This window comes from Garra rufa, chromosome 3 (assembly GCF_049309525.1).
Source record: "Garra rufa chromosome 3, GarRuf1.0, whole genome shotgun sequence".
NCBI lineage: Eukaryota > Metazoa > Chordata > Actinopteri > Cypriniformes > Cyprinidae > Garra > Garra rufa.
Window position 1 is genome coordinate 18936555 of NC_133363.1, and position 15019 is coordinate 18951573.

A 15019-nucleotide genomic window follows, 5' to 3' on the forward strand; every position below is an offset into this window, starting at 1 on the left:
CCATTATATGAACTGAATATTTGTGTGTAATATATTTTAGGCCCAAAAGAAGATTTAGTCAACAATGTTCTTAAAGGTAAGATCCACTCACCCTCATCTAACCATTGTACGCTCATCTTCATTAGTCTCTCGTCCCCTGCGAAGAGCTGAGAGTTGTTGTAGATCATGGACAAGCTGTGTCTGTTTGTGTTTTGCAGTAATCGAACCTCAGTCCATTGATGAGCTCAAACAGCACAACTCCTACCTGAAGCTGTTGAAGAAGCAAAGCAAGGAACTCAAGGAGCTGAAAAAGAAACATCTCAAAAAGGTCAAAAGCACTCTATACTGTAACACCACTTGCAGTTGTGTGTTATGTATTTTATCTAGACGAAAAAAGAAGTGTATGTTTGTTTATGTGTAGCTGGCATGTCTTGCAATATTAGTTAGTAGGGCTGGGACTTTCACAAATCGATTCTGAGCTTAGTTTTGAACAGCATATGGCACTGCTTGCTTTAGAAACAGTCGTGCTCTGCTTCTTTCCAAATCCTTACACACTTAAACCTAAAATAATAATTCATACAATTTGAAAAGGTTGAAGTGAATTACAAGGGTGTTCAGAGTGGGCTCTGTTTACATTAATCTTGCGTCATAAAAGCATCCTGAGCCAAGGTGAAATTACATGACTTGGCCAAATGCACAAGTGCTCTTCAGCACTCTTCTTCTTGAGAATTGATCAGAATGAGAATCTGAGTGTGCAGATAAAAACTAGATTAGAGTGCCATCTGCTGTTAAAATCTAAGCTCAGAATCGATTCCAAAGAGAAACACGATGCATTCAAAAGAGCTCAGAATCAATCCATGAATCGATTTATCGCCGCAGCCCCAGTGGTTAGGCTTTGCTAGTGGTAAATAGATCAGTCCAATTGTTCAGACATACTTACTTTTGTTTAGCAAAATTTTTCAAGTAAAATCCAGTCATTTTTGTGAAAAGTTGCAGAAATTGGTTCCCAATCTGGTCCTGGTGAACCCCCAACACTGCACATTTTAGATGTCTCCCTAATCAAACACGCCTGATTCAACTCAGCTCAGTAGCAAAGACTGTGGGTGTCAGATAAGAGAGACATCTATAACGAAAATGAATTAATACCTTGAAAGCTCATCAGCCAATCAGAAGCAAGCAGCCAACAGTGCTGTGGTATAAGAATGGCAAATTTATATCAGAGCTCTGATAAATGCCACAACAATGCTTTGGGCAAGCCAAATCCAAATCCCATTCCCCTCTTTTTTTCTTCAGCTGTATCTTTTTAACAATAACTTAAATAAAGTGTTTTTGTGTGTTTCAGATGTGGGCTCTCAGTAAGGAACAACGGACTCGCTGTAATCAGATGAACTCTGATCTTCAGAGAAAACGGAGTCAGACGGAGAAGCGCCTGCGCTCCAGTCTGAAGAAAAAGTGAGAACATTTAAAGCCAACATTGATCTTTTGACCTTAATTAATGTTGGCTAGCTGGATATTGTGCTTGAGTGCCTACTGTTTGCTGTAATTCATACTATTGTGACAGAGAGGTCAGGAGGTCAGAAAGGTAAAGCAGCCAAACTGAAATGAATGTTCAGTTCTCATGAGGAATATTGTGTTAAGCAGAGAATAAAGGAAGAGGATAGGCTCAGACCCTCTGGTGGATATTTTACATTTTAGCTTAAAGCAGGGAGCGAGACCTATGATTAAAGGCAGACTGCTTTTTTTAGTTATAAGTTGTATGAGAACACTCTGACCTTTCACAGAACATCTGACCTTTTAAACAGTTTTCACATTGCTCACTGTCACAAATTTACTTATTTTATTAGTGACCTAGATAACGTGTAGAATCAAAAAAGATTTCTTAATTTTACAGCAGAACATTTTTTACTTTTACCTTGATCAAAATCCTATAACTTTGTTCATTTCCATGGTCAAACTAGATTTTGATTAAAATTGAAAAATCCCAGAAAAAATGAACCATTACTACTGTCAAAAAGGTTGCAGGTCCTTGGTTAAAAAAACATTGGAGGCTGTTCGCTTTGAATCGTTTATTTGTGATTAGTATTAGTATTAGTAGTAGTAGTAGTAGTAGTAATAGTAGTAAATGGGGGTTTGCTTTTTGTGTTTGCGCAGTGGGTCAGAGGAGCCAGTGCAGAGGGAATTGAACGAGCTGGATCTGGAGCTGCAGAAACAGTTGGAGCATTTCAGAGAGGAGCAGATGCAGGAGCTTCTTGCACTTAGACAGGCACAACATAAGACAGAGAAAGAGGTTAAACAATGCCACCTCAAAGAGGTATGACACACAACAATAGCCTAAAGACAAAGCAATCAAAGCTGCTCTGTATGGCACTACACACACTGCCAAAAAAACTCATTCTTTGTGACTCTGCGCTTCTGTGTCAGGCCAATCAGAAACTGAGGGAAACTGCCCAAGAATGCCAAGCAGCCCAGATCAAGAAACTCAAGGAAGTGTGTGACAAGTAAGAAACTTACCTTTGTGTCTTTGTGTTTGAGTTGTATTTGTGTGTTTGTGGACAAATCCTAAATGTCACATTTCTACTTGCAGAGAGAAGAAAGAGTTACAGAAAATTCTGGACAGGAAAAGGCTGAACAGCATTGTTGAGGCCAAGAAAGCAGAAAAGGACAAGGCTGAGGCGTGAGTAATGGTTTTTATCATCTCAAGGACAGTGGCAGTGACAGTCTAGGTCAGTCTATGACAGTCTAGACAGTCTTAAAAGGTTAGTTTCTCCTCTAAAAATGAAAATTATGTCATAATTTACCCCCTTGTCATTCCATACCCGTAAAACTTTCCTCTGCAAAACACTAAAGAAGACATTTCAAAAAATGTTTGTAACAAGCAGTTTTAGTGACCATTGACTTCCACCATATGGACATAAAAAACTCGATTTGTGCTTTACAGAAAAAAGTTAGTCTTACAGGTTTGAGTAAATGATGAAACAATTTTCATTTTTTGGCAAACTATACCTTTAAAGGAGAAGTTCACTTCCAGAACAAAATTTACAGGTAATTTACTCACCCCTTTGTCATCCAAGATGTTCATGTCTTTCTTTCTTATGTCGTAAAGAAATTATGTTTCTTGAGGAAAACATTTTAGGAATGTTCTCCATATAGTGGACTTCTATGGTGCCTGCAAGTTTGAACTTCTAAAATGAGATTTAAATGCAGCTTCAAAGGGCTCTGACAAACCCAGCCGAGGAAGAAGGGTCTTTTCTAGCAAAACAATCGGTTATTTTCTAAAAAAAGAAAAAAAGAAGTTTTAACCTCAAATGCTCATCTTGTCTAGCTCTGCCATGCACATGCTTACTCATGCAATCCCGTTCAAGACAGATTAAGGTATGTCTCAAAACTCCCATCAAATTTTTTTCCTCGTTGTTCCTCGCTGTTTTACCATTTTTTGTACAGGGTGTTATCCTTCTTTGCACGTTCACTTTGTAAACATTGGGTTGATACTTCTGCAGCAATGTAGGATGATTTTGAGGTTGGAGGAGAAAATGAGATGGGAGTTTTTCGACATACCCCAGCAGTATTGAACCAGAGTGCATGCAGAGCTAGACAAGACAAGCATTTGAGGTAAAAAGTATATGCATTTTATTTATTTTTAGAAAATGACCGATCGTTTCACTAGATAAGACCCTTATTCCTCGGCTGGGATCGTTTAGAGCCCTTTGAAGCTGCATTTAAACTGCATTTTGCGTCTCCATTCTTGGGCACCATAGAAGTCCACTATATGGAGATAATTCCTGAAATGTTTTCCTCAAAAAAAAAAAAAAAAAAAATTTCTTTACGACTGAAGGAAGAAAGACATGAAAGACATCTTTGGTGATAATGGGGTGAGTACATTATCTGTAAATTTTTGTTCTGGGAGTGAACTACTCCTTTAAGTTGCCTGCCTCGATGGCACAATGGATTTAGGATGTCACAATAAAAGAATGATAATTGCAAATGAACTATTTGTAGCGTAAGGAATAGACACCTGCCTTAAACAGATAGTTTACCTAAAAATGAAAATTCTTTAATCATTCTCACTGTTGTTTTGGAGCCCACTGGCTTTTAGTATATGGACAAATACGGTTACATCCCGTAATGTTTTTGCTGAATTATTTTAAAAACAATCCAACCTATATCTTAATTAGAGATGCTCTAAGATGCCTTCATGTCTTTAAAAGCAGCCATATTTCTAAGTGTCCTGTTATTGAAACTGTGTCAGGTAAAATTGGAGGATTAACACAGAGAAATGACTAGAGAGACTATTATGAATGTACTTTGAGGCTCCAATGATGTTATTGGCTCAATAAGCCTCAGATGGTAATATACAAGCAACTTAACCTTCTGTCATTCTGTCACTCAGCAGGGAGCTGGATGAGATCAATAGAAAACATATCAGTGATTCGGTCAGCTTAATCCGTCAGGTGAGTGTTAATTTGTTGGTGTTATTTGGATTTTTGTGTAAATGTTTTTTTAATACAATCTTAAGGCTTTACACCTTGTCCTAATTGGGTGCCACAGTTTAACAGTTTTTCCCTGTATGTACTGAGCACATAAAACACACTGAACTGATATCAAAGAGCTAGCGGTGATAAAAGTGTATGGTTGACTCGATACCACAATTTTGGCTTCAGTACAATACCAGAATTGAATACCTTTGTATCCATACCATATATAAGTTTTGCACCTGTGTGAGACAAAATAACTCTCCATATCAGTAGGTGGCACTAGTCTGTATTCATCAAAGGGTAACCAAAAGAGCTACAACTGCAGATATGCAGAACTGTACAAAATAGTGCATGCCTAGGTTTGTAAGACTTGTATGGCTTAATATAATATAAATGATGTCTCTTACTAAAATATGTAGTAGAAAACCCATGAAAGATTTGTTAGTTTAAAAATCCACATATTTATACATATTTTGGACAATGGGGGGGGTGCCATTATTTTGATTACATAAAACGGTTGCACTGGGAGAGCTATGCTATTTCTACCGCAATACAACTTCGAATTTAAAATACAGATATGATGCTTTTGGTTGTAATTTTTAGTCAAAGGGCAACAAGAGAAGCGATGTAAGTCCTTTCCCAGCGATAAGAAGAGAAGAATGGGAAGATGCCTGTGGATGAACAAAACTTCCTAAAAAAAGACCAGTGTCTGTGTTCTCTCCACCTTAGCCCTGATGCCTTCGAGACCACAGCTACTGAAAGAGCTTACAAATGATGTAAATATGCAGATGCTTGTCATGACATCACAGCCACAGAAGGAGTTTCACAACGTGGATTTCACTCGATATCTGGGTGTGGTTAGACTCTTTGTGGGGAAAATCAATGGTACAGCATTTAGTTTAAGCCTACGCTTATATCCATCGCCACCTGTAAGCTCTTTCAGTAGCTGTGGTAATCGTATCTTTCATTTATTTTCGCAGTTGTGTATTCCGAGTTGTGTTGCGGTAGAAATAGTGTTGCTCAGTGCCAGTAGCTCACAAAGTGCAACCGTTCTATGTAATCAAAATAATGGTGCCCCTATAGTCCAAAATATGTATAAAACTATGTGGATTTTTAAATAATGTAAATCTTTCATGGGTTTTCAACTACATATTTCAGTAAGAGACATCATTTATGTTATATTAAGCCATTCCTCTTAGCACCCAGGGCTCCCTTTAACATTGTCATTTGCTTGTCAAATCAACTTTTTTCTACAGCACTTTATACAATACAAATTATGTCAAAGCAGCTTCTCAGTGATGATCAGGAAAATAGCAGAATTGGTCATGAAAACTCGACTATAAAGCAGTAAAGCAGCTCTAAAATACATTATTATTTAGCTCAAGTCAGTTCAGATAGGGCTGCATGATGAATTGTGTTTTAATTGTGATCACGATTTCTGCTTCTCTCGATTTATTAAGCATAATCATCTAAGATATTTTCTTCTTGTGTTTTGGTTCCCTAAACTGAATAGCCAGTCAGATTGATCTCTCCCAAAAAGCCACCTGGGTCGGTCTGACTAATGCCAGGGATGTGGAACACAGCACAAAAACTCAACCGACAGATGCTTAATGATGGCCGACATTTGTCGACCCCCAGTTGTCAGCTTGTTGGGTTATGACAAAAAAATCATTGCTAATCAGATGATATTAATGTTTCATCGCTGGATAGCTCCATTCACAATAAAATCTGAGTAGTCCTACTCCACAAAGCTGTCTAGTAAACAAACACTAGACAATGTCTTGTCACTTTTTTGACAGAAACTCATTGCTTTTGCTCTGCATCTTGTTAGGATAAAGTGTTACTGACAAATAAACAAGGTCAATCTTCCTCATTAAATTCCCTTAATTTTCTCCCTCTCTCTTCGTGTAGCTGGAACTGTCTCAGGGGAAGCGTCAAGAAAAGTTAAAAACCCTTCACAAGGACATCCTTCAGAAAATAGAGGAGGAGGTTCCTATGGTCAGTCCATGCACAGATTTATTCCTGTTCATTGTCACATTATTTACTTTTACTGATCAATTTATCATATTTAAGGCAAAATAAAAAAAAATCCCTTACAGAAATGTGCCACAATACCTATATTTTCTAAAATAGAGGAGATATAATGTCACCACTGTCATCAAGAAAAAGACAATATACTGGACATGATAACCTAGTAGAAATTTGATAACTGGTTTGCATTTCAGAATTTCACGGTTATACTCATTCGATGTTGCAATGGTACTTTAAGCCAGCCAGTTTAAACATTCAACTGATTTTGAAACTGTTCAAGTGCAATCATTTTTGAACACTGTTTAACAGATAATTTTATGAGCGCACTAGGTAGACAATGATGCCTGCTGGAATCATTGTCTACCTAGATGATTATTAATAGATAAACTTTGTCCCCTCTTGGCCTTATTGCTTATAATTAGTTAGTTTTAACTAGTATTTTTTATTACCGAACTTTTTACTTATAGTTTAGTATTAGCTTTTACTGTGAAATTGGTATTAAAGGATTAGTTCACTTCCAGAACAAAAATGTACAGATATTTTACTCACCCCCTTGTCATCCAAGATGTTAATGTCTTTCTTTCTTCAGTCGTAAGAAAATTATGTTTTTTTTGAGGAAAAATTTCAGAAATGTTCTCCATATAGTGGACTTCAACGGTGCCTGAAGAAGGGTCTTATCTAGCAAAAAGGTCATTTTCTTAAATAAATTGTCTAGCTCTGTGATGCGCATGCATGCTCTGTGCACTCCAGTTCAAGACAGGGTATGTCGAAAAATGTATTTGATATAATTTATACTCCATTTATTTTTCTCCTACAACTTCAAAATCACCCTACATCGCTGCAAAAGTACCGACCAAGTGTGAAGTTGGAGGACAAAAATGAGATGGGTTTTCGACATACCCTAACTGTCCTGAACCGGAGTGCACAGAGTATACATGCACATTGCAAAGCTAGACAAGACGAGCATTTATGGTTAAAAAGTGTATAAATATTCATTTATTTAAGAAAATGTCAGATAAGACCCTTATTCCTCGGCTGGGATCATTTAAAGCCCTTTGAATCTGCATTTAAACTGCATTTTAGAAGTTCAAATCGTTGAAATCCACTATATGGAGAAAATTCCTGAAATTTTTTCCTCAAAAAACTATTTCTTTATTACTGAATAAACAGGCATGAATGTCTTGGATGACAAGGGGGTGAGTAAATTATCTTTAAATTTTTGTTCTGGATTAGTGAACTAATCCTTTAAGAACTGTGAAATTTAAGTAGTATTGAAAAAAGTTGATATTGTTACAGCTTTGTTTCCCAGCAACTATAGTGTGAATAAAAAAATGTAACCATGAAATAAAATTACTCATTGTCATATAAACCTTAGTTTAAAACCCCTAGTTTGAATTTCCCATAATAAAGTGTTGAATGGCACTCTGAATCATTCTTTCTCTGCAGGATCAGGCCCGGCTGACACGTGACTGCGAAGCAGAGCTAAAGCGCTTGCCGGAAGAGATCTCTCAGTATCTGCAGGAGCTCGAGAGCAAAGGCTCTCGTAAAGACACTCTGATGGGTCAGGCCAATGACAGCCCCAGCTCCGGCCCCCCCTCTAACTGCAGCACGCCTCCTTATTCTTCCCCCAACCACAGCTGGAGCAACATGGGCAATATCTCATCCTCACTGCTGGACTCCTCCTCCACCTCAAACAACCCCGTCAAGTCAGAGACTGATACTACAGGAGTGTACTAACGATACTACGTTGGTTTTATTTGTTTTTCTTATCACTCTCTCCAATCCATTTTCATCCGCAGTGGATTTTAAGAGTAGATATAGTATTACTAAAAGTTGTATGCATATTTTGAGGAATTTTTTTGAAACCTGCATACACTTTACCACCATATCTGTCTGAATCAACTCTGATGTTGTTTTTTTTTTTAAACCAAACTCCAGTTTTAATTCATAAACAGTGGATTTTATCTAGCTTTTATAATGTGGGCTCTCGTACATACTACCCCCTGTATGTAAGATACCTGTGGAAACCAGAGGGATGTTTTTTTTTTTGTTGTTGTTCTATTTATTTCTGTTGTATATTGTGCACTTTCCAGCTTTATATGTAGTGCGGCGAGTTGTCCTGAAGGTGGCAGTGTAAATTTGGCAGTTCTGACGCTGTGATGATAGTGCTAAGCTCATGCTTAGTCTAAAAGGTACGTGTTTACATAATAATGCACAGCTGGACTATTGCTTACACACCCCCAACACAATTCATTTCACAGTGACGAAACATCCTGTTTTGTGAATGTGGATCAGGTCCTGAGCACAATGTGCAAAAGTGACACAGCTTGTACACTTAAGAGACAACTTTGTACCTTATCTACCCGTAAAAGGTGCATATAAGTACTTTAGAGACTAATATGTACCCTTAAAGTAATCAATTTCACTTCTAAATAAGGTACCAAATTGTCCATTTGAGGAAACCGCCCCAGTGGCAAGCTGCTATGGGCCTAAAGATACAATTTCTGCACTTTTTCTCCTAAAAGTGTATATTGTGTGTGTTTGTGTCCAATGAGACTTAAATGTTTAAGTGCCTCACATGTACATGTACTTCGCTTGAACTCTCTCACCCAGTTAATGCTTTCTAAAACCCCATAATCCCACTAGCTCTCTTTCCTGTACCTCCCCCGTATCTGTCTCTCTATCGGTTGGTTTAATCTAATCTAACCTAATCCAGATTCTGTGTAGTTGGCAACAATCCTCCATCTCACACTGTGTGAAATCCAGTGATGTCTAGGAAATTTCGTGCCCCACCATTTTATTTTTGGCCAAACCTTGTTGAATCTGCTCACGTTCTGGGTGCGTTTCCACGTCAGATCCCGTCTCAGGAACGCTGTGCACAAATCCCCCCGTCTGGCTTTATCAGGGTCTATTCAGAGTCATGTTGCATATTATGCAACAAAGCAGAGCATATGAGATGAGTTTTTAATGTGAGATTGAAGCAAGACTTTTACAGTTTAGCTCTGATCACCACAATCCAGGGCTTTTTTTAATCCATTAGAATGTATGATGGTTGGATTTGCTTTCTCGTACTGTTATCTGGTCTACTGTCGCCCCCCACTTCCTGTTTACTTTCGTATATTTGGTCAGTTTTTTTGGTTCGATGTTTGTGTCTTTTCCCCACCTTTTTTCCATTCTATTTGTGTCTCTCAGGGCTCCGTGGCTCAATATTAAGGCAGTTGGAGTTGAGTGAGCATCGTTCACACTGGTGTGTTAGGTGCTTAATGATCTCGATGGATGCACTTTGAGAAAGACAATGATTACAGCACTTATGATTATCAAACTATTACATTTGCTGAGCGAGTAACATAATATGCATTATGGACATGACAGTTCTTCTCCATGCTTGGATGATAATATTTCCCAGTGTAATTTACAAAGTGTGTGTGTTTGTATGTGTGAGGTAAGCGCTGGCTGTGAGAATGAACACTGCACAGTAGAGTTTAGAAGGCCAGAAGGCAAAAGGGCTGAAGTGAGATGAGATGGACAACACCATCTTTTGCGATTCGTGGTGAGCATTGATGATTTGCTGTTGATTTATGTGACTCAGCCCGTATAATGTGTTCATATGTTAAGTCAATAGCTTTATATACCCGTATGAACAGGGATAAATGGTACTTGCATGTAAACATTTCCTCTCTCCATGTCTCATTATCTTTGGAGAGGGACATTAGTGTTATATACTACCAGGAAATATTAATGTGTGTATTTCAGTCGAAACCACATGAGAGTTTATATCGATCTACATATGATTCATTCCATTTTAGACTTAAATGAATTCTACTACTGACTAGAGGAGAAGTTGAGGGTGACGTCTGTCTTTTTGCTTCCGTCTTAGTGTCCCAACAACACGCACACACTGTACAGTCATTCTAAGCACCATTCAACTGTCTTCTGCTGCCTGTCTGGCATTTTATTTCTTGCTTACAATGAGGTGCAGGTGTTTTTTTTTTATTATTATTATTGAGAAACATCCAAATACTTTATGGCCTGTAATTTTTTTTGTTGGACACTTTATGATTGTCTTCTTTACAGTGGCATGATTCTGTATTGTGCCTATTAAATATCACATTATGGTTCTCTCATGTGTGTAGACAGTAGTAATGGTTGAATGGCACTATGTTATCATTTAACAACAATTCCTTCCAACAATTTTGGAATCATGTGATTTAGAAACTTTTTAGTGTCTTAAAATGGGACAAAATTTGTGTGGTTGTTCTGATTTAAAATTTGATTTTAATTTTTAGCACCTTTCTTTTTTTATGCTTGCAAAGCATGTCTTGTAAATTCAGTTGAGTTTTTGGTACAGTTTTTTTTCTTCTTCTTCAAAGCAGACATTAGCATTTCAATCTATAATCAGACATCCTCAGGGGACAAGCCAGGCTGGTCCATCACACATATGGGCCAAACTGAGTGATGCTGGTGTGTGTACTGAAATCTATGAGGACTGCAGTCACACTTTAAGGGACAACACATGCTTACCCAAGGGCTAACTTCTGCTTGGCCTCAGTTACAGCTTTAACCAAGTACATATCTCATAGTTTCATGAGTTCATAGTTTCTCTCTCTCTCTCTCTCTCTCTCTCTCTCTCTCTCCATGTCTCTTTATCACCTTCCTACTGAAACACTTTTTTGTTAACACTGTATGTAGATAATGTACTGGTCTGCCTTGTTTAAAGGGAAAATTATTACTCTGGATGTAATTTTTATTGCCTCGATAAATAATATAACTGTACATTCAATAAATACAGAACATTGTCAAAAATGTCTTGCTTGTGCTTCTCTTTTTCAGTTCTTCTTTTAAAGGATGAAAACAAGTTTTTGGATTGTGAAATGGTTTTGAATTGTCATGAAAGACAGATTACGTGACATGATGAAGGTGTGAGAGACATCTTCAAATATGAAAAATCCATTCTTACGCCTGTTTCACACATACTACGTATGCAGTGCGTATGTGCTGCATATTTTTTTCCGATTGGTTGATCCTGTTACGCAATTTAAAAATTCTAGTGATTTAGCAATTTTTGTTTTTATATTTATTAATAATTTAACTGAGATTTTATCTTAATTTTAATTTAAGATTTTTATTTTCATGTAATTTTTTTTAGTTTAACCTCTTGTCAGTGTCGCTCTTTTTTTCATTGTCTTTTTTTATTGTATATCATTTGAAAGCTTAAGACCTCAGAATTCATCCTGTGAAAACCAAACAGAAATGTAGACATCTGTGACAGAAAAACTAATAAAAAAATATTCAATTGGACTTTTCATGGCCCCCCAGTGGTTGTTTGTGGTATAACACCCTGAATAAAATCTCATGGGAACGTCAGTTTTTTTATATGAACTTCAAGTTTGAAACATAACTTAGACATAAGGCTTTATCCAATTTTGGATTAAAACTTATTTTGTAAAATATTTATTTTAGATAAAATATAAAAAAATGGGACAGTCCGTTTTCTTTACAGTAAATTTAAACATCTATAACTTTTTGATACTTCAATATTTTGAAAAAACCCACTTCTTCTTAAAAAAAAGAGTTCAACCTTAGGTCTGTATTCCATATTATGCCGTTCCGTTCATAATAATTTAAGTTTGGATAGTGCACTTTCACGTCTATGTTCAAAAATGAGGGGGTGACACTTAAAAGTTGTTTAAGGTTTTCCATCTAATATTTATATTTGATTTTTATTTCATAGTTTTAGATTAAGTTTAGTTAATTACAACACTGTAAATTTTACATATCACAAATGCATGGCTATGTGAATATGATCAAAAAATAAATCAGTATTTACTAATTGATTAACTATAACTTTTGCCTCAATAAACTCCTAATTTGCTGTTTCTTAATAGTAAGATAGTTAAGTTTTGGTATGAGGTAGGATTAAGAGATTTAATATGCAGAATAAGGCATTAATATGTCCATTATAAGTACTAATAAACAGCAATATGCTAGTAATACGCATGATAATAAGCAACTAGTTAATAGTCAGAATTGGTCCCTAAACTAATGTGTCACCATGAATTTTTTTGTCTAAGGTTGTGATTATGAGTGATCAAGTCAAGTCAAGACATGGGGTCAAATATGTAAATTGTCTAAACAGTAAAACCACAACACCTTTCAAAAATGTGCTTTACCCCACTGTCGCTGTTCAGTCATTTTTGATCAAAAAATTTTGCATTCAATTTTTTTTTTTTTTTTGCTTTATCTGAGTAGTATGAAACTTGGTAAAAGTTTTGGCACAATGTGAACACACACACACACACACACAAATTATAGGGACTAATTTTCATGGGCATGATTCTAAAAAGGTTAAATGGTCCTGAAAAAAGCAACTTTTTTGAAAACAACTTGATTTTCACACAGTTTAGAGTATAACATGCTTAACATATACAATTTTGAAATGGTTGTTTTGTGAATTTTCTGTAATATTAAACAAACCTCTATACATTTTACTTGTAGTTTCACTTCTTAAACTTGTTTTACTTCACTTAAAAAGAGACCAAAGACTTCAGAACATTTAAGAGTTGGAAATTTCATTTTCAGGTCTACGTTAAAAAAGTGGTTAACATGTAATAATAACTATTCCATAAATATAATCCAGTACCATGAAGTCCCCTAAAATGCTAAATTTGAACCCGATGACCGATGAAAATATATATTTGTTACCATATGCTTTGAAGAGTTTATACTTTATCCATTGTCTTCTAATAGTTTCTTTTGAGAAGCATCTGTGAAACATGATTTTTAAAGTAACCTTTGTGCATTTTTGGCTAGTTACTGCAGTTTTACCACAGAGTTTAAGATGGAAGAAGGGATTTGTCTTCTTTCTAGAGCAATTGTTAAAAAAACGGACAATAACTGTGAGGCTTATGAAAGCGCCTTAGAGATGAGTGCAATTCCTAGGACCCTTCAACAGCTTCTAAGTATGCAAGCCTCTCCTGTCTTCTTTATTTGAAGATAGTGACAGTAAAAAGGGTTTCCTTTTTCCTGTTTCCTTTAATATACAGCTTTGCAAAACCTGTTTTTGTGATGGTACAATGATGTTGCAAAAATGCTTGTTGGAGCTCTATTTCTGATTTCAGCTTAGCATCAAATGCTCAACCAAAAATGACTGAAAAACTATCCTCAGCAATCTTATTAAATATTAAGATATTGATTTATTTGGATTATTTAGATATATGCTATGAAGGTTATTACTAGGATAAAAAAAATATATACAAAATAAACACATTATTAAAAATCCCAAAAAGGGGATCTGGGTAAAATAACACAGTATTACAACATTAAGACAAACCAAAGCCACCATGTTAATCTTTAATTATTATCATTTGACATGGAGCGAGACCATCAGTGTAAATGTTTCTATTTATCTTTTTTTTTTTTTAATACAGCAATATTCATGACAAATAATATTATATTGTCCTACCAGTTTAACTTAAAAAATAATCAAATGTATGGTATATTTTAATGGCTTAGTATGTCTCAAGTTGCATGAACTGCACAAGATTGCATCATACCTGATGATCATGTTGTCTGGCATGATTTGAGATTATCTAAAGAGCATCTTATGCTTCAAAGATAGCAGAAACATGTAAACATGTTTACAGATATGCTTATTTGGTTGGCAGAACAGAATCTCAAATAATTTTATGTCATAATGCTTCTTTCATCTTTTCAGAATTCTAAATCTTTTAAATTACATTGAAATTAGATTTTAAATCCCAGATGTGGTCTTAGACTTTCTAACCCAACTGTACTTCGTAACAATGCATTGAACAATCAAATTCTTTTCATATCTGAGGCACATAACCTGCGTATTCAGGTTCTCTCACAGCCTCTCAATGGCCCCAGTAGCCAGTCAATCTTTAATTAGATTTCCATGTAATTTCCCATTCATTCATTTTTCTTTTCTGAACCCCTCACATTCTTTTTTTTCTGTTATCTCCTGCTTTTGTATTTCAAGCACAAAGCTTGTCTCCTCTCTCCCTTTTTCTGTTTTGTTCCCCAGTGAGCATCTGCTTCCGCCTCATTCTTTCTGCTCTCGTTCTGTCGTTTTTTTTCTTTCCAGTGGACAGGCCATGAGAGTGAAAGAGGAGAACCGGCACACAAATGTCATGCCTGACATCTATCAACTCAGTTTACAAAAAACATGTATACATCCCACTCTTCTTGCTCACTTGCAACTTCTCATGCATCCATTCTGCTTTTTTTGTAACTTTTCTGAACAAGTTCATCTAAGCAATATCACATGAACAATCATGCTGTTGTTCCAGAAATCAGTCAGGATGGTTTAGCTGTATTCTCCAAGACTGTCACACAACTCCTTTTCCAGTTCCAAAAATGCTTATCAGATGCCAAATACAAACAATAAATGGTGCTAATATACAATCACAGGGTGTAAAAATCTTAACCAATCTCTAAACCAAAATCTCATTTGGCCAGACAATGATTCATCTTTTTGGAATGTTAAAATATTGGTTTCCAGGATACTGTAAGCCCGG

At 36.2% G+C, this 15019-nt stretch overlaps 1 protein-coding gene across 2 annotated transcripts in view; it reads left to right on the top strand.

Annotated features, from left to right (window-relative positions):
* The window catches only part of plcb3 (phospholipase C, beta 3 (phosphatidylinositol-specific)), a 68533-nt gene extending 57248 nt beyond the window's left edge, over positions 1 to 11285 (top strand). The window contains exons 26-34 of one of the 2 annotated variants that reach the window (XM_073835802.1): positions 41 to 76; positions 198 to 307; positions 1322 to 1431; positions 2131 to 2290; positions 2401 to 2477; positions 2564 to 2653; positions 4370 to 4427; positions 6363 to 6449; positions 7929 to 11285. In XM_073835802.1, coding sequence (XP_073691903.1) covers positions 41 to 76; positions 198 to 307; positions 1322 to 1431; positions 2131 to 2290; positions 2401 to 2477; positions 2564 to 2653; positions 4370 to 4427; positions 6363 to 6449; positions 7929 to 8219 — 1019 coding nt within the window. In that variant the 3' untranslated portion in view covers positions 8220 to 11285. Of the gene's footprint in view, positions 1 to 40; positions 77 to 197; positions 308 to 1321; positions 1432 to 2130; positions 2291 to 2400; positions 2478 to 2563; positions 2654 to 4366; positions 4428 to 6362; positions 6450 to 7928 lie in introns of both variants that reach the window. The other variant, XM_073835801.1, reaches the window with a different exon arrangement.
* Positions 11286 to 15019: the final 3734 nt, after the last annotated feature.